General features: G+C 36.8%; 1 protein-coding gene and 1 pseudogene across 2 annotated transcripts; both read right to left on the reverse strand.

Moving 5' to 3' along the window:
- Nucleotides 1-1,938: 1,938 nt before the first annotated feature.
- LOC126626231 (54S ribosomal protein L4, mitochondrial-like) lies at nt 1,939-4,310 on the reverse strand (annotated as a pseudogene).
- A 4,769-nt stretch (nt 4,311-9,079) lies between these two features.
- On the reverse strand, nt 9,080-15,547 carry LOC126626232 (protein ANTAGONIST OF LIKE HETEROCHROMATIN PROTEIN 1-like). 2 transcript variants are annotated; one of them, XM_050295475.1, is made up of 5 exons: nt 15,224-15,547; nt 12,164-12,212; nt 11,429-11,940; nt 11,109-11,334; nt 10,406-11,013 (listed from the first exon to the last, which is right to left on the reverse strand). In XM_050295475.1, exons 3-5 carry the CDS (start codon nt 11,936-11,938, stop codon nt 10,556-10,558), a joined length of 1,194 nt encoding a protein of 397 aa, XP_050151432.1. In that variant the 5' UTR covers nt 11,939-11,940; nt 12,164-12,212; nt 15,224-15,547; the 3' UTR covers nt 10,406-10,555. The 2 variants fall into 2 exon arrangements, with proteins under 2 accessions (XP_050151433.1, XP_050151432.1); XM_050295476.1 differs by lacking the exons at nt 10,406-11,013; nt 11,109-11,334; nt 11,429-11,940 and adding exons at nt 9,080-9,901; nt 9,999-10,357.
- Between the last annotated feature and the right edge of the window lie 6,374 nt (nt 15,548-21,921).

Here is a 21,921-nt window from a genome sequence, read left to right on the forward strand (position 1 = left end):
CAATTCAAACACGAGGGAGAGTAGAGTATGATGGAGAAGTTAAGGTTGTCTTGGGTTTTTCCAGCACTCATTACTAAAAGCAAAGGCTGGAAGTGGTGACTGTTGTGAATGTTTCTGTCACTGCCATGAAAAGTTTTAATTGTTTTTTTATTTTTACTTATTTACTTTTATTTTTATTTTGGAGAATTATGAGATTGTCGCTTACGTAAGCATCACACCCCCTTCTCTCTATATATAAATCCAACATGATCATCTCGAATTCTTTTGATGAGAATCATGAAGATCCATAAATTATGTTCGTTTATTGTATACCGTATGATTATTTTTTGTTAAAGTACTATTTGTATTTAATTTTAAATAAAAATATTTAAAATGATTTCTGATCGTACGATATATAATAAACAAACATAATTCACAAATCCCTTGGATCCTCAGAAAGAGGATCTAGCGATGACCTGGATTATATATAAATCATGTGTTCTTTGTACCTATCTGCCTTTTTTGGGTTTCATAAATAAAAAAATATTTTTTTATTTTGCATTATTTTTTATTTTATTTTTCAGGACGTCTGAAATACGATCATGTTGTCATATTACAAGCAAGGTTCTAAAAAACGTTAGGCACTATTGAGCGACGGGCTAGAGCTTAGCGCCTAGGTGCCTGGACAGGTAGCTAGGCGGGCGCCTAGGCAGACTAGGTGGATTTAAGTACATCTATTATATTTTGTGTAAATAAGTGTCTACTTATACTTAAAATATATATAATTTCATCATAAATTGCAAAATAGAATGACAAATATATTTTAAAGTATTAGAACATAATAAAAACATGGGGAACAAGGATATATTGTGTGTTAATTTAAGTATGCAACAAATCTCTTACAATTTATTAAAGAAAAAAATGCAAAAGGAAAGTTATCTGCTTTCTGTCTAAGTGAATCACGACCTAGGCGGGTGCATAGGCAAGGTCGGGGCGGGCTAGGCGGCCGCCTCAACAATTTTAGGCGCCCTTTAATGTCTAGGCATTAACTGGGGCAATGCCCAACCGTCTAGCGCCTAGGCGAGGATTTTTTTAACAGTGATTACAAGTGGTTGGATACCTGAAAAAAAATATCCAACCATTTATATTAGAGTAAATTGAAGCTATGATCCCTTAACTTTAACTCAATTTGAGCAATGGTCCCTCAACTCATCAAAACATGTAGCTACGGTTCCTCAACTAAAAATCCATTAACATTGGTCCCTCAACTTTAATTCAACTGGAGAAATTGTCTCTTAACTTTAACTCAATTGTAGCAATGGTACTTCCAACATAACTCGTTTTGACCAAAAAATTTGACGTAGTTGACGAAAATGACCATAATTACACACTTTGATGAGTTGAGGGACCCTAATTATATAAATGGTTATTCCAACATAACTTATTTTGACAAAATTTTGACGAAATTGATGAAAATAACTATAGCTACACATTTTGATAAGTTGAGGGACCAATGGTAATGGATTTTTAGTTGAGGGACCATTGCTCAAATTTGATTAAAGTTGAGGGACCATTGCTACAATGTACTCTTTATATTATGACACCTGGTATACTAGATTGTGTTCCTAGCACACTGAAGAAAAAAAATTCAAATGCATCTTTTTACACTATATTTTATAAATCATCATGACTGGCAGTTGATGGTTAGTCACTAGCACAAGAGGTTAAAAGTGGCAAGTTCTTTTGTGAGAGTGGTCTAGTCACATTTTTGAAGTTTCTCTTTAACTCTTACTCTATTTCTTCGCATCGTGAGGCACAAGCAAGTATTGTCTTCCTTCCTTAGTTTAGGCACCTTGTGGGTATCAAGTCATGGCCAAACTATACATTATATATATCATAAGGATTTGTTGACAAGCGTTAACATGTGGAAAAATATAGATGGTTGGAGAAACAAGCACATTTTGAAGCAATTCGAATGCAACTCGAATAAATAGTATTGATTATTTGCAAACAAAGGCCACAAATTTGTTGTAAGACGGTCTCAAAACGCAAAGACAAACCATCAAAGATTCAACAACAGATTACACGTTGTTCCTAAGCTCACAATATCGAATCACTATTAGTTCTGGTCTACAAGGAGAAAAAGAAGGCAGCATTCGCAATGACCCGGCATATCCAATGCACGGTGACTCTGGAGATCCACAAAGGTGGAAGTTATCACAGAGCGTTTATCATCCTCTTCATCTCAGCAGACCTCCTGGGATCTGGTTCTACGATCGCTCTCTCAGTGAGAACGTGCTTGATACGGCACATTGACTTCCTCACCTGAATTTCACAATGACATTAGTAACAAGAGAAGAAAAAGGAACTTGACTGCAGCAACAAAGTGAATTCTATATGATTGTACAAATTATAGTTCCCTTCCTTTTATTTCCTATTCGGGAACATTAGCAACCAGTTAAAGCATAACTGAAAACGAACATTTGCTAGTCCAGCAGTTCAACTCATAGTTCTTCACATTTAATGGAAGTCAAATCACGCCAACATAAAGAAACCAGTAAATAAATCAAATCTAATAGACTAATAATCAAATGTAGAGACTCCAACATCAAGAAAGACTTTGCTGCAACATGGTTCTAGCACAGGCGTAACTTATTAACTTCTCAAAGTTTCAGAATTTCATGTAAAACCGAGTAGCCAGGTAATGGCACTGGTTAACTGACATACCAGACAAATAGATGAGAATATAGTGAGAAAGTCAGAAGTAGGAGTTGAAAAGGAAGGAAGTATTCGTGCAACGAAACATGTTTGAAAACCTTTCCAAGTATCTCTTTGTTGAAATAATACAATTACACAAAGAATAGTTAAAAGAAAGGGTCATACTTTGGGAAGGCGCTCAGGATTGGGAAACCGGAGGTTCTGCGCATGAAGCATCTGGCGTTGAGTCATCAGCATGTTTTTCTCCTTAAGCAGAACATACCATAGCTTATTGAGATCATCCCAAGACTTCAGACGCAATTCATCTGCCTTCCAACTTCGACCTGACAGCTAGGAAAGTATCAATAATAGAATTTTATGTAAAGTTAAACAATCACATCCAAAGTCTTGTAGAAATGCATTGAATTACGTGACTTCAGAACATAAAAAAAAAACGTTGAACTTATGTAAAAAGTGTATCGTAGTGAGTAAAACAATAGAAAAGGATGGAGGTTAGAAGGAAAAAAACACTTAAAATAATTATCATGGAATGCATTGCATACCAATTGAAAAGAGAAGACATATTAGAAAACTGTAAAACATGTAAAGTAATGCTTAACCTCCATATTTGTGCTAGGATATCTGCTCAAACATTGCAAAAAATTATACACTCAAATGAACACCCCAGCTACCCCGCAACTGATCCAAAAAGATCTCTTTCAATGTGAGTATACTGACATGAAAACTCATAAGGGTAGCATAAACATTTCCAATAGCTCAAACCCTTTATACCCTTTGTTGCTGAAACTCTCGCCGGTGCTTAATTAACAACTTTTTCATACATTGAATCAGCATAATAGCTCGAAATTCCAAAAACAATATACAATTTCGTATTTGCTGCTCAAATTAACTTCTTTCAACAGAAACATGAAAACTGGGAAAATAATGTACATATGTTATTAACAACCAGAAACAATGGAAATGAAAACAATGTACCGTAGACAACTGGCTTTTCTTCCTCTTGGCTTCTATCTTTCTCAAAGAACTCCTCAAGAGGGTTGTACTCCGTCATCCTAGCCGCAGAAGCCGCGGCAGAAGTTTCTGTTTTAGCAGCAGAAAAGAGTGTTCTCCTGAAATACCTTGCCACCTGGATCATCGTGCTCAGATTGCTGCATAACACAATGCAAGGACATCAGAAAACTAAATGGCAGCGATCAAACGCTCTAATTGGAACACAAGACTAAGACCATTCACGGTGAAAGTCCAAAACAAACACGAAGAAAAACCCCTTTGGATATTTTTCATTGGGGCATTTTCGCAAACACATAGAGTGCTCTACTTTCAGAAACTATTGAATGACAAGAAACACGCATCCAACCGGTGAACGGAAACTGTGAAACGATATAGATTATGGGAAAACGAAAGTACGGGGAAAACCCAGAAACTACTTACGTGCGGAGGTTGACGGCGGCGCTTTTGGGGCTCCTGAATTCGGGTCGTGGTGGGTGGAGGCTGAGGACTGAAGACCGATGGGAACTCTGGCTGTGGCAATTTCAGAGGCTTTCTCGTCGTTTGGGCATTGCCGGGTAATGGGTTTAATATGAGAGCCCATATGCAGCCCATTGTATCAAAACCAAACATAACACATGAAGGGCCCAATTATTAGACCAAAACCAAACAACTAAGCCCATTAACCAAAAAAGGCCTAATCCCAAATGGCCCTGAGCTATTGGGGATTTTCTTTTATAATACAACGGTATATTTATACTGGAACGGTAGATAAATTCAAACGGAGTCACACAATGAGCCAATTATAATAACTTGGTGTCGAACTCGTAATCAACAATTTGAACCTAAAATTTTTCACTTACAAGTGAAAAAGAGTACAACTAGACTTTAGTGCTAAGTGACGTTTTTATGTAATCATTGGTTCAAAGTTTTGGGTGTCTGAATTATGTTTTAAGAGAAGATCATATTTTAAACTACCTTAATTTGTCGGGAAGGAACTCAAGCTTGAGTGCAACGGGCTGAGCACACTGTCCTAAACATGACTTAACCCAAATATACTTCGGCAAACTAAACTATTAGTACCGTTTACTTTATTGAACTATATTAGTACCTTATATAGGATATAGAACTCTCTTGTAAACCAAATACTTTATGTGGCAAGAATTTACTGGACATATTAGGCGGATAATGCATTTTTTGAACACGTTGTAAGCATTTATTAGACGAATGATACTAGTAGAAATACGTCTTGACTACAAAAATCTCTCCTTAAAATGGTGTTTACTAAATTATTTAGATTTCATGAAAAGTAGTGCAAATGCGTAACAGTTTTTCTTTCCTTTTTCTCTTTGGAATATCAAATTCATAGCAATAACGTAAGTTAAAATATGGGGACCATGAATATATATATATACTATACTTGGTTTCTCTTTTTCCTCCTTGTGGTTGTAATCCAATGAGCGGAAACAGATAGAGCAACCACTAACCCTAATTTCGATGAAAAGGGAAAGAAAAGGAAAGGAAAGGCAATAAAAAGAAGAGAGTGACTGAGTGAGAGAGAAGAGAGGGAAAGCACCAAACAACTCTCTCTCCTTTTTATGAATTAATATCCTTTCCGAATCTTGCAGTCTAAAAATGACGGGATGAGAAATTTGGACTGTTCAAAGGAGGAAGAACGATATCCAAATTCTTGGTTTGTATGAAATGAACTAATGAGGGTCATATAATTTAAAATAAGTTGTTCAAATTTCTTAATCCGTCGATTCCAAACTACAAAATCTGAAGAGGAACTCGATTCCCTTTTAACTATCAAAAGAAAAGGTCTAAAAAGGCCCGATAACATTTTCTATCATGTATGTGGTCCCCTGCATCGATGCCAGGGTTTGATGATATATGATGAGTATATCTCCCAAAGAATTCTGATGGCAACACCCACGTTCTGTCCCTTATATTCTTCCTTCATGCTCATGCACCTTTCTTTCTTTTCTCCCTGTCACCCCTCCTAGTTTCAGTTATGTTGACATTACCCTTATACTTTCGTACATTTCTATCACTTCTCTTATACAATCGATACAAAAGAAGAGAGAGTCGAACATAAAACTTTGTGTGTAAATAGTGTAAAGGTAGTTGGATGCAAAACTAAAGAAGGTGAGAAGAAGTCAGATGGAATACAACAATGGCTTAAGGTTTAAAAGTACGTGATCCGTTGTTAATTGCATCAAGTTCTTCTATGAATTTTTTGTGGAATATTTCAGAATACAACTCTTCATTTGTCACTTCAATAGTATTCAATTATCAATAGTTTCATGACTCGTTTGAAATTGCTTTAAAATGACTGAAATATTTTATTGAGAAAATTATGTGTTTTTCTAATATTCACTTATATTTTTATTAAGGATTTGTACCACAAATATTTTCACAAAAAATGTTTTCAGTCATTTTAAAAGCATGTCCAAACGAGCTCTTAAAAATCTTAATTTCAGTTTTGATTTGTAAAACTGAAAACTAGTGCATTATATAACGTTGAGATATAAAAAATAAGTATTTTTCTATTATACTATAGTTTTTATTAATAAATTGTAACAAAAATTATCATATACTCATATTAATGTTATATGATTGGTTAGGAGATGTAGAATTCACATTGCTAATATTTACAGAGTAGAATTCTCTTCCCTCCTATCTCCATCCCTTCCTTCCTCTCATCTTACAGATTGTTTTTTGTCTTCTTCTGACTATTAAAATTATCACAAAACGTTGACGTGGCTTAACCGTAACCGTTCAGATAGGAATGGAGGGAAGGGAAGGGATATTAGAAGGGGAGAGAATCCCACCCCAATATTTACAAGAGTCATTTTAGGATTAAACCGCATATGTGTAGTCCATTAGGCTTGCTACTACACAAGTTATTCCCATATCGAGGGTTCGATGCTCTGTTACGAAAAGGAGACTCCACACCATGACTACATAATCTCTGACCTCAATCATTAAGTTGAAGACAATATAGATATATGTTTAGACATACGGTTAAGGGGCTTGTAATACAACAATCGATATCAAAGCATTTTTCAGCTAAAAGCGCACAAATTCAAGATGAAAGATACAAGTTGAAACTAGCAGTGTCAATATTGGTGCTGTATGTTTAAACTTGATAATAAACACTTATATAATCAATTGAGTTACAAATCTCCATCATTATAACACTATGGTTTAAAAAGATTTTTTAGTGTACAGGAAACATGGCCCGATAAAACTAAAGTTATAATAACATTGGTTAGATTTTTTTTCTTCAAGTTTCCAACTATTATGTTATAACACTTAGGTCTCGTTTGGCATGTCGTATAAGGGATCAAATAGGACTAATAGTACGGACCTGGCCGTTTAGTGTCTTCTCGTATTAAATAGTCGCCGGATTAATTTAAGCAGTCTGATAGGATAGTCGGGTATACACCTTCTTAATAAACCCTTCCAAGATGAGGGGATTATCAGTCGAGTATACACCTGCTCGTCGTTGACTTGGTCCAGTCTCCTTCCCCAGCATATATTCATTTCCCCCAATTCCTCAAATTTCCATATCAAAAAACCCACTGTTTGCACCTAAAATGTGCACCATTTTACTTGTTTGGGTCATTTGGGTAAAATATGGCATTTGGAGGATGATGAGACAAAACATTGAACTTGGAAGGATATTTGGCTTGGATGGGAGATACCATGCAGACAATCCTGCCGAGAACATGTGAAAGAAGCCACATTGCTTATTTTAAATGTTAGTTTATTGCAAGTAGTGGAGATATGTGGTGAAAGCATGTGGTGGAGATACAAACTTGCTTATTTTAATATTATTTCACAATGCAAGCTGTAGAGGAGTTTCTTTCGGGCAAGTCCATTGTTCTCAGCAAGGGGACTATTTCAGATCTCTATATAAAGGAGTAGAGGCAGAAGGATTATGGACACTCAACCAATCAAACAAACAAATACACAAACTCTGCTCAAGCTAGATTTGCATACGAAGCTGTAGTCAGCCCCCAACCTCAATCTTTTTTCAGGATCAGCCCTCACAAAAGCCATTTTTGTCTAGTTTAATAGCTCTGCTGCTCACCAGTAGTATCGATCTCATTTGTAGTCTTTATGTACAACTTATTTCCAGTCATTTAATCTACAAGCAATATGCAATATTGGTCATTCACTTTCCTTTGTCATTTACATTTCCAGCAACCTTGCCATTTACGTATTGTTCCATCTCTCCATATAAGTAAAGTCCTTATCTTTAAGGCAAACAAAGAACCTTAATTTGAGCCACTCCCACTCAATGGCATAATCTTTTGGTTCGAAGTCAATCTCAGGCGCAACCTCAATCATTTAAAACCCGTCTACTAGCAGCATCTAGTAATGGCACGCCCGCACCCACCAATCTTATGTTTGAGTAAATTCCCCGTATGCCCGTGAGGCTCATGGCGAATTTAGGGAACGAACACCCACCACCACCCAACTCCCTCTGATCCTTTCTTTACCGACGATTCTGTTTCCTTTTCGGTCACCCAACCACCATTTCGACTTTGTGGTCTCCTCCTTCCTCAGCCTTCACCTCCTTCTCCGTTCGGCTCAATCTTAGCTAGGGTTTCGAAGCGCCGCCACATAAATGGATTGGGGCAACGTCACAGCAGAGGATGTGGTTGACGCCCTCCGCGAAGTCGACTGGTCGTCTCCGCCGCGCCCTTTCTCTGAATTCTTCTCCATGTTCACCATCCTCAGATCTTCATCTAAATGGAATAGCTGTCTCAAATGCAATCTTTACTAGTATGATCCCTCCCCCTCTCTCCCTCCCTCTTCGTCACCGCTGCATCTCCGACCCCTACAAACAAACAAATATTTGTCAAATTTTTTTTTCTTTCTTTTTCTTATATGGTCAGTATCAAACACAGTATAAATAATGCGATCATTAGTCTAATACTGTATCAAATGTCCGACTAATTTAGTCAATACTATCCGATGATTATTTATTTTATCCGACATAAATAATCAGTAAAGTACGAGTTGCCAAACGAGACTCTTAGGGTGCGTTTGTTGCGCCGGACTGTCTCGGACTGGACTAGCTGCCGGGACTAAGCTGGACTGGCTTAGACTGGACTAAGCTGGACTAACTTAGTGAAGCGTTTGGTGCAGTCTCGGACTAAGAAGCAGGATAAGAAAAACAGTACTGTTCACCAGATTTGTGTTTGCTTAGACTAGGACTACAAATTTTTGTCATTGTGTAATAGAGTAATGCTACAAATCTCATGATATGGGTTAATTGGAGCATATTTTTGCCATGTATATTATGAATCTTAAAAAAAATTGACAATTGTTTTGTTTCTATTACCTGCTAATAGAATTGGGTTTAATTTGCAAATGTAGCTTGATTTAAACTCTATCACCCAACAGAAGAAAAATAATAGTGGCCAATACATGCAACTTCAACAAATACAAGTACATAAGATCTCCATAATTTAGAAAATCCTAGTTAACATTAGTTAACATTAGCCAAAATAGATCTCCATAATTTACAAAATGGCTAGTTAACATAAGCCAAAATACTAGTGCAAAGCTAAGTTATAAGTCATAACATAAGACTGTATGATTAATAAAATACATCCATGTTAACGTTAATAAAATACATCCATGTTAACATTAGCCAAAATCCTCATCCGCTTGCGTTGTCTCTTAAAAGTCTTTGGACGAACACTTTCTTGAGTTCCGGTTTGATTGCCCTGAACACTCCCACATTTTTTGGTTTATCCAAAATAAGAGACAATGCATCAATTTGATCCATAGGAGAGAGACCCATTGCTTCAAGTTCATTAGCTATGTCAGTATGATCTGCAGTACCTTGAACTAAAGCTTCAGTTACCATTTGCATCCTCTTCCCACTTTCAACATAAAAATCTTTCAGTCAACTGATAATTGCCTCGGTTCCATCACTTGAACTTCCCACAGCTCTTTTCCTCTTTCTTTGGCTATTTTCAGATGGGGTGCTTTGTTGGCTTTGTTGGTTCATTGAAGAAACAAAATTATCACCTCCAATATCACTTTCACCAACATGATCATGACTTTGTTCCTCCACCATTTGAGCAGGGGTTTCGGCTACATTACCCGTAGCCCGATCTTTTCCAAATATATATGCAAATCTATCAAACAGTGGAAAAGGTTTGCTTCTCCATCCATCGGCTTCTTTATTTCTCTAAGATTATATCAACATAGCAAAACTAAAATTTAGCATGCGTAACAAATATAGGAGCAAGAATATAACTAATGCATAAATAAAATAGGATATGAACCTGCACATAAGTTTGCCATGCGTCATCACTGTCAACTTCAACGCACTTTTTGACATCATTCCATGCAAATCCACTTGTGTTTATCATGTCAACGACCATACTATATGTTTTTTTCCATTTCTTCAACTTGGACTCAATATGTGGATTTGCCTTTATATTTGAATGAGGACATAAAACATTGACAGCTTTTGCTATTTCAACCAAAGTACCTTGTTTGAAAGCACCGGTGTCACACCGTTGCTTCCGAGCAACAAAATCCTCAAGAACTCCTAGTAATACTTCTTCCTCAAATGCTTCCCATTTACGCCTTCTTCCTTTTGGCTCTTGAGTAGCATTCAAAATATTTTCGTTATCCATACCTAAACAAAAAATATTTTAATGAAGGAAAATACCATACAAATAATCAATTTGCATAATATCCAATCAACTTGCATAATATCCAATCAACTTGCATAATATCCAATTAATTTGCATACCATCCAATCATTGTGCTAATATCTAACAAATGCATGATAAAAAGGAATACTAAAATAAAATGTTATCATTAAAACATATAGCTAGTTCGGTTGCTGGTTCCTAATTGCTCTCCACTCATTATACATTTCCTCAGCCATATCATTCCTCATTGCAGTCCACTGGTCCGATGATTGAACACTACCAACATATTCACCTTCTTCTGTATTTTGTCCATCTTCTATTATTGGCAAATTCTCCATTGGATCTACTGACATCTCTTGCCTAATAAGATTGTGTAGTAGGCAACAAGCGGTAATTATTCGACCTTGTGTCCTTATCGGATAGAAAGATGGACTCCTTAGTATCGACCACCTTCCTTTTAGCAAGCCAAAACAGCGTTCAATTACATTCCTTGCCTTAGAATGCTTCATGTTAAAATATTCTTCCTTATTAGAAGGTGTTCGTCCCTCCCATTCAGATAAATGATAAGGTATTCCTCTATAGGGTGCAAGGAATCCTTCACCATTTGTATAACCACCATCTACAAGGTAATAACAACCTAATGAAAAAAAAAAACAGACCTTATTAGTGTTTTGTAGTTGACAAACAGAACTAAACCTAACTTAGAAAGTTGAGACTAAGTAATAGTCTTACCCGCTGGTACCTTAAAACCATTAGGCCTACTAATTGCATCATGTAGCACTCTAGAGTCTGATGCGGAACCCTCCCACCCCGGAAACACATATATGAACTGCATATCTCCTGAACACACACCTAACACATTAGTTGCGACTCGACCCTTTCTTGTTCGGTATCTTGGTTTGTCAATTTCAGGTACATGCACATCAATGTGTGTTCCATCCAATGCTCCCAAGCAATTCTTAAAAATAAAAAATAAAAAACTTTTTGTTAATTTATACAAAGGGAATGAAGAGTTAAAGCTTAAGGAAAATGAAAAATATTTCTCATCATACCTTAAAACATCGCCACCTAGCATCTGTAGAATCAATAGGCACAGGCTGTGGGACTTTTAGTAGGAAACCTTGTAATCGCAAAATTCCTTGCAATACGCTATTGAAATACCTACTTATAGTCTCTCCCGACCTATAAAATCTACCGCCAACACTACGATTCTTAGTATGATGTGCTAATATTTGTAAAGTCATACACACCTGTTCCTCTACAGACACCAAACCATCAGTTTTTACCCTCCCATCTTGACGAAGTAAGTCGCATAATATGCCAAAAGTCCTTCTATCCATTCTCAATTCGTTAACACATTCAGTATCAGTATTCCCTATTATACCATTCAGATAACACAAACTAATCTCTCGTCTAATAAGTGAACGGTTAGTCAATGTGGGTCGTTCAACATGTCTCTGTTTGCCACGTAGCATCATCACCACAAGAATCGTACAAATACAAATTGTTTCCAAATAAGACATCTCTAACAATAAGATCAATAAAAGCTTCCTTCGATCCATATCTATCCAAACAAAAACAAAAAACAAAAAACAAATTAACTAAATCATTAACCCGAGGCAACAAATATACATATGGCGTTGAAAAAAAAAAGTTTTCATTAACCCGAGGCATCATATTCAAAATGTTCTACTCTTATACATCTATAAACATGTGTCTAAGAACACTAGTATGAGGATTGCTATCATTGCTAGGCATTGCATGTGAAAAGGGAAATTAAAGGACACCTGTAATGCAGTAGCCTTAGCCTTAGCCTTCCGTTTATGCTCCTCTTCTCTGCAACCAACAACCACAACAAATTGCAATTCAGCATCAACCCCACACAATACAAAACATTCACATTGTATACACAGTACATACATACACACTGCAAACACAGTACATACATACACTGCATACACTACACACACACTGCATACATACACACTGCAAACACACTACATACACTGCATACACTACACACACTACATACACTACACACACACACTGCATACACTACACACACACCCTGCAAGTACACACACAGTGCATACATACATACACACACTGCATACACCCTGCATACACACACACTGCATACACAGTACACAAACACACACACTGTATACACATTGCACACACAGTACACAAACACACACACACTACATACACTACACTTACACACACACTGCATACACTACACACACACCCTGCATACACACTGCACACACACACACTCACACTCACACACTGCACACACACACACACACTACATACACTACACTTACACACACACTGCATACACTACACACACACCCTGCATACACACTGCACACACACACACAAACTGCATACACACTCACACACACACTGCACACACACACGCACACACTGCATACACACACACACACACTGCACACACACTCACACACTGAACACAGTCACACACACACACACACTGGACACACACATACACACACTGCATATATACACACACACACAAACTGCACACACACACTGCATACACACACAAATTGCACACACACACAAACTGCACACACACACACTGCATACACACACAAACTGCACACACACACAAACTGCACACACACACACACTACATACACACACACACTGCACACACACTCACACTCACACACACTCACACTCACACACACTCACACTCACACACTGAACACAGTGACACACACACACACACGGGGACAGAGTGCAACACACTCTTACCCTCACACACACACACTCTGTTTTTATACTCACACACACACACTGCATACATACTTGCATACACACACACTGCACACACACACACACACTGCACACACACACACTGCACACACACACACACACTGCATACATACTGCATACATACACACACACACACACACTGCGCACACACACACACACTGCACACACTGCATAGACACACACACACTGCACACACTGCATAGACACACACACACTGCATACACACTCACACACACACTGCACACACACACACAAACTGCATACACACTCACACACACACTGCACACACACACACACTGCACACACACACACACACTGCATACATACTGCATACATACACACACACACACACTGCGCACACACACACACACTGCACACACTGCATAGACACACACACATTGCACACACTGCATAGACACACACACACTGCATACACACTCACACACACACTGCACACACACACACAAACTGCATACACACTCACACACACACTGCACACACACACACACACTGCATACACACACACACTGCACACACACTCACACACACTCACACTCACACTCACACTCACACACAAACACACACACACTCACACTCACACACAAACACACACACACACACTGCACACTTACACTTACACTCACACTCACACTCACACTCACACTCACACTTACACACACACTGCATACATACTGCATACATACACACACACACTGCATACATACTACATACATACACACACACACACAAACTGCACACACACACACTGCATACACACACACACACTGCACACACACTCACACTCACACACTGAACACAGTCACACACACACACACACACTGGACACACACATACACACACACACAAACTGCACACACACACTGCATACACACACAAATTGCACACACACACAAACTGCACACACACACACTGCATACACACACAAACTGCACACACACACAAACTGCACACACACACACACTACATACACACACACACTGCACACACACTCACACTCACACTCACACACTGAACACAGTGACACACACACACACACGGGGACAGAGTGCAACACACTCTTACCCTCACACACACACTCTGTTTTTATACTCACACACACACACTGCATACATACTTGCATACACACACACTGCACACACACACACACACTGCACACACACACACACTGCATACATACTGCATACATACACACACACACACACACTGCGCCCACACACACACACTGCACACATTGCATAGACACACACACACTGCACACACTGCATAGACACACACACACTGCATACACACTCACACACACACTGCACACACACACACACAAACTGCATACACACTCACACACACACTGCACACACACACACACACTGCATACACACACACACTGCACACACACTCACACTCACACACACTCACACTCACACTTACACTCACACTCACACTTACACTCACACTCACACACAAACACACACACACACACAAACACTTACACTCACACTCACACTCACACACACATTTTACACACACAACTCACACACATACACACAAAAACAGATTACACACACACACGGACATATTACACACACATTTTACACACACAACTCACACACACACACTGCAAATAACACAGGTTACACACACACACACGGATAGATTACACACACATTTTACACACACAACTCACACACACACAGATATTACACAGGTTACACAGATTACATACACACACACACACACAAACACACTCACACACACACAAACACACAGACAAATTTTTTTCGGTACACACAAACACACACACAGAGAGCACACACCTGAGACTAATCTCAATTTCATCTTATGAAAACCCCAAATTCTAATCTCAATTTCACCTAAATAACAAAACCCTAATTTGTTCAATTGCAAATCCACTTGTATATTATGAATTTCTCAAACCCAAAACAACAAAATCAAATAAACCTCAGTTAATATCACAAACAAATCCACACAAATCGACGAAAAAAAATCCAAGATTCGAAGCTTACCGACTAGAGGCAGATGACAGCGACCAGATGCAAGGACGACGATGAGCGTGAGGACGATGTGGGAGCACGGCAAGGACGACGACGAGGGCAGACGCAGAGATGAGGACGATGTGGGATGTGAGATGTGGGAAGACGCGGTTTCTCTGGCTTACGAGTCCGCCCGAATTTGGGATCCCTCGTGAAGAACGGCTAAGCCCCCCCTTAGTCCTAGCGAATCCCACCTAAGCTCATTAAAGCTAATCCCGGTACCCACCAAACACTGGACTATAGTCTAGTCCAGTCCAGTCCCAGCGAATCCTGTCAAACAAACGTGCCCTTAATGTACTAAAGAGTGTTCTAGGCGCACCAAAAAGTTTCTCTATGATTTGGCCAAGATTGTCCCTTTATCTCAATCTTAATCTTCAATTAAGGTTAGGTGGGGTTTGAATCCATTTTAAAAGGCTCCTACCAATATGATTTCGACATGTCGTCCTTGTCTTTGTCCAAGTTGTTGGTAGAAATCAATGGATCAGGATCTTTCCTGAGCTTAGAAGGTTGAGTTTTTTGAGCAAATTACACGGATTGTTTGATTAAAATTTAACGGTTATAAATAAGGAATCATTTTAAAAGTTATAATAATTGTAGTCATTAAATTTTGATCCAACGAACAGTGTGATTTGCTCAGGAAGCTCAACCTCCTAAACTTATGAGAAATCCTGATCCAATTTCTACATCACCACAAAGAAAAAGACAAACTTACTCCGCTCCACCTGTATTATATATATTCCCAAAGATTCTTCCCTTTTGTTTGAAATATATTCCCAAAGTGCAATTTCTTTTTCTATTATTCTTTTCTTTTCTTTTCCTGCCCTTCTCATGTGAACTTTTTTAATTTTTTAATTCTAAAAAAGACAAATCGGTGGTTTTGCTATAATAATTCACTATTTTAGATTTGGAAGACTATAGACATTTCAGCATTTCCTAACCACTATCTTTTGGTTCACCATCGTCATGGTTCGAATTCAAGACTTGTTGTGTGGACATGTGAACTTTTTTATAACTTTTTTTCCAAATGTTAGACAAAGTTGGTCTATATGGGATCAGGATCCTCTCCTGAGCAGATGGAGAGGATCCTCCTGACCAGGCCCATCGGGCCGTTCATTTTTTATCCAACGGTTATAATTATTATAACTTTTAGAGGAGCCTCCTGTTTGTAACCGTTGGATAAAAAATGAACGGCCCGATATGCCTGGTCAGGAGGATCCTCTCCATCTGCTCAGGAGAGGATCCTGGTCCTATATCAATCAATGTATCCACTAATCTTTCAATATGGCATAATTTAAGCTATCATGTGGGTGCAGAAAATTTGAGGTAATATAATGATTCATCCCAACTTTTTTTAATTACGATGCAATTTTTTATTTAACAACTAATCTTTCCTCAATCTACGCTATCATGATACCAACATCACATAATGACTTCCATTGATCTCTTTTACCACAAGGCTTGGCTCCCCTAACTTTTTCACTAAAATATTGCTGCTAATACTCGAACACTCGAATTTTAAGTTCTATGTTGAATAAGGTAATTGATGCAGAGCGCAACGAAAATAAACGAAATAAAATGAAATGAGAATTGAAATTTAGTTTTCACTATTTCTTAGTGTAAGAAAATACTTAAAAACTTCGAAAGAGCCCGTTCTAGTACTATTCTACAACCGTAGATAATTAGAAACAAAAGCTTAACAATCTCACAGGAGAAAGGCACAAAAACACAAAGAAAACACCCTAAATATTTCCTTCAACAAAAATGTCCAAATTTTCACCCATCTTCCAACAAGAAGTGGGATATAAGCACTTGTAAGTTACATTCATAATTTGAAATTACAATTAAATTAAAGTCACGTAAAATTGAAAGTTACATAACTAAATTAATTTGATAAGCCAAAAATGCCTCAGCCTTTATTATGCTGCAAATACATATTTTTATTTCACGTCCTGCATTAGTATTGAATAAGTTAATTTGAACTCGACGTTTCTCGTTCTTTGAATATTGTTGATGATAGTACGTATAGTACACGTTATTTCTAGATGCGGATTCTCTGGCCTTTCACTTCCTGGACTTTTTTGTTTTATGTGATCATGGATAAGCTACGTCAACATTTTATATTAATTTTTTTTATAAAGATAATAAGACAAAAATAAATAGTAATATAAAATATTAACATCACTTAACCGTAACCACACAAATAAAAAGCAAGAAAAATGGGAGGATAAAGAATCTGCGTCCGTTATCTCTCTACGCAATACATGATGTGCTACATTCCAAAAAGTAATTCCATGTATCGAATAGTGCCAAAAAGACCTTCAAACAAAATAATTAGTGTTTCGAGAGAAGAGGGGTCGCATTGGCAGGTCGCACCGACTTTTTTTTTTTTTTTTTTTTTTTTTTTCATATTTTGACTTCCAATAGATCTCTCTGTATTCTCTACATTTCATCTTGGTAACAATTTGAGTTACACTTTACCCCAAAATTAGAATTTTTACCGGTCATGACTTTTAAGAAGCATCTGTTATTGTTTTTCGCAGATGGATTCTCGAACGAGAAAAATGATCCAACGACTTCAAAAAAATTGAACAAGAAGTCGTATGAAGTGAAAATCTCATGTACTGTTCTGTAAAGTGGCAGTAATTGTGATTTATCTATCAACTTTTCCACTATCATTACTAAATAATCAAACCATGGCTTACATAAAGTTATCAAAGTATGCTTAACTATTGGATTTGAAATCGAATATATACAATACAAGGTATGAAAATATGTATATTATTAGGCTAAATTGTAGTAAAGGTCCCTAATTTATATCACGACTTTAGTTTTCGCCCCTGAACTCTACTAATAGTTTCTCTTATCCTCGAATGATGTGATTTGTTGCACTAGTAGTCTTTTTCGTTAACCTCATTAATTTGAGGGATAAAGTAGGAATGTCATCCAAAAAATATGAAAATGATTTTTTTTTCTTTTTTTAAGAGAAAGACTTGGCTTCTTAAGGATTGAGGAAGAACTTATCCTTAAAATACCTAGTGACCTATTTACAGAACTTCGTGCTTATGGTATAAACTTTTTAAGAATTGATTATATGATCTTAGTTTTAATTTATTTTTTGCATATATGATCTTTATATAGTGATTTATGATATGAACGGTTTCGATCATAAGCACGAAATTCTATGAATACGACACGAAGTATTTTGAGTAGGAATTCCTCTCTAACCTTAAGAAGCCAAGCTCTTCTCTTTTTTAAAATAAATTAATTTTTTTTTACGAAAAGACCACTATACCCTTAAATTGACAGAAAAGAAGATAAATTTGATGGAATGACTATTCATGCAACGCAAAGTTGGAGGACGAGTGAAATTAATACGAGAATTTAGGGATGAAAACTAAACATAGATAAAATTCAAGGACCTTTACTGACCATTCCCACTACAAGCAGGGTTAGTGAGCCGTGTCTTAGGCGATTAGTTTGCTGAAAGTACTTGAGTCAGCCGCAGGTGCCGAATTGACAGCTTATCCAATTTTTGGGCCAATCCCCCTTATGTGCTACCAAAAATGAATTATATGTGTTACTATCACACTAGAATCGGAATATATATATATATATATATATATATATATATATATATATATATATATATATCAACTTTATATGTGTTACCATCACAATTACTTCGGCAGTTGATCAATGGACTGTAATGGCAACACTTGTTTCAGTACACACCACAGTGACACTTAATTATTAATTAAATCATGTTTGATTGACATTTAGATTATCATCTCCAAAGTTTGCGTCTGCATTACCTATCATCAATTGTATAATCATTTCTCTCTATTTTTTGCTCAACGAAGGAAACAGAGAGACGTAGGTATATAGTTGACTATGACAATTGTTCCTCATCTTTAATTCAATTGGATCAATTAAAAATTTATAATTATTAGTTTCTTAACTCGTCAAAACTTACAACTATAGTCATTTTTATCAATTATGTTAGAACTGTCCTCAAAATGAGTCACGTGCCACGTACGTGAGGATAAACTAAGGGGCAAATATGGAAAACCAAATGAAAATATTATAACAATGTTCAATCAACTACAACCCAATTGGAGAAATGATCTTCTAACTTTAATTCAATTAGAGCAATGATCTCTCAACTTTGATCTAATTGTAGCAATGATCCTTCTAACATAATTCATTTTGACGGAATTGACGAAAATAATAATAACTGCACATTTTGACGAATTAAAGGACTTTATGGACAAAAAATGGACTTTTGAGGTTACTTTGTGACACAAGGCAGACAAGTAGGAGAAGAAAATGGGTTAATGTGTGCCATTATCTATACGTTTGCTTGAAAAACAAGAAATTAAATAGGAAATCAAACAGATGGAATCAAACTTGTGGTCAGGAGAGGCTAAAATGCCTATGTGAGTCTTTTCGACTTTCGAAAAAGACGGATAACCGTGACTTGCCACCAATTGTTCACCTTTTTAAGGAAAAAAAAAAAACAGATGGGAGTTCAAAAATCGCAGGAAAAAAAAAGAAAAGAAAAGAAAAGAAAAGAAGGTGCTAAAATGCCTAAGTGAGTTTTTTCGACTTTCGAAAAAGACGGATAACCGTGGTTTGCTACCAATTGTTCACATTTTTAAGGAAAAAAAAAACAGATGGGAGTTCAAAAATCGCAGGAAAAGAAAAGAAAAGAAAAGAAGGTGGTAAAAGGTGCCTGCTGGAGGAGAGATTTTTCAATATGACCGGCACACAAGGTGGTACACAACGTGTCACTATACAAATAGTGTAATTTGTGTGTCAAAAAGTTAATAACTTAAAATTTTTTTTTTTTATTATTTACATAAAAATACGTGATATACTATTCCTATTCCCGTCATATTTAAAAATTTCTTCAGCTGGAGGAGAAGAAATGCAAATGTGTAGTCGAGAGTGAGGAGACAAAAACAGGAGGGATTGGGGGAGGGATTGACCGGAATTAGGGATAAGAGAATTGTCGGCTGTCCTTTCTTACCCCATTGGCCCCTTGCTTTGGGCCCCAATATTCATCTAGTACAGGCACCATGTGAACATTTTGCTTCAAATGACCAAAATGACCCCCGTGTAATTGTACTTTTAGTGACCAATAAAATAATATTTTTAAGCTTAATCAAGTTAGTTAAATGAATGTGGTCTCCTCTTCTAAATTTGAATTTCATCTCCTTAAACAAAATTTGAATTCTATCTTATACGTTTCGAACAATTTAATGAACGACGAAAAAATAATAAGATGAAGGGCTCCGGACACCCACAAAGAAGGGTCAAAGGTTTTGGGCATGTAGCTCTCCCCGTACCCCCTTCCTCGAGTGATTTTTGTGTGAGGGATGCGTTACCAAAAATCGGGCTTGAAGCTCTTTCGTTACTAGTGAGTCGACATTGATGCCTGTTGGTCATGACTACTACCAAATATGTAGACTATTGTTTGTATCAAATTATGCACACTTTATTTCATTAGAGGTTGAACTCCAGTAGGTAATATTAAATCTCAACCGAAGAACACGCCAAATTTTTCTTCCAATGATTGTTGCGTCTATAAATTTTAATCTACACCAGGTTGACGTTTCCTCACCATTAATTTTTTTTCCAGTTCCTTTCATTACATTTTATTCTAGGATTGAGAATTGTTTTGGAGTGTCAATAATAATTCTTTTATTATTTTGTAACTAATGATGTTTATTCACTTTTTATAATTTAAGGGGTATTGTTACTTAGTACTACGGTCTAATAGTATTTCTTTTCACTTGTAAGCGAGAGGTTTTATGTTCGATTTTCGTTAAAAATGAATTTGAATCACATTATTGCAAATCCATTATGAGACTTAATCCATCTCTTCCCTTAGGGTAGATAATATCGTTTATTAAAAAAATAAAATTTAAGGGGTAATAACGTCTTTCAACAAAATCATCAAAATTTAGGGGATGCTGGTAACCGGGTTATTGATATTGACAAGAAAGGTACCTTTATCTGACACACAGCAAACCCAAACGGCGTCGTTTTCTCTTCAGTCGTTCACACAATGAATTGAATCAGTGCTTTCAGGGCTTTTGCTTTTCAACAGGTAAGCCTTCCTCTGGCAGTTTGCACAGCTGAACCACACCGAGAGAATAAAGAAACAACCAAGCATACCTCCAAATAAATAAATACATATAATTTTATTAATCAAAGAAAAAATTTATATAAAGACGTCGAGAGATGTTGAGTCACACAATAAGCTGATTATAATTAAGTATTGAATTTATTGTTCACAAAAGTTGAATCGTCGTTTATAAGAATCAAATTTGAGACCAAAACAAATAATAAACTCATCATTCATAATTTTTTCGCTTATATATACAGATAAACATCATAATTCATAAAAATCAATCCTTAGACTCAAATAAATTTTAAACTCGTTATGTTATAAGTACATATAAATTGAAGAAAGTTGAGATTTCGCTACAAAGCTAGTCGTAATATGATAGTAACTGAACCTCTTATAACCTCTTGTAAGCTTTCTCCTTTCACCGTTATATTGTGGTATTAGTAAATAATTATTTTATGTAGAGATCAATAAATGAGGTTTGGTATAGGGTATTTTAATTTTAGAAGGAGCTGTTCATGTAGTTGGTGTGTACAAT

Source organism: Malus sylvestris, chromosome 6, assembly GCF_916048215.2.
Source record: "Malus sylvestris chromosome 6, drMalSylv7.2, whole genome shotgun sequence".
NCBI classification, from domain to species: Eukaryota; Viridiplantae; Streptophyta; class Magnoliopsida; order Rosales; family Rosaceae; genus Malus; species Malus sylvestris.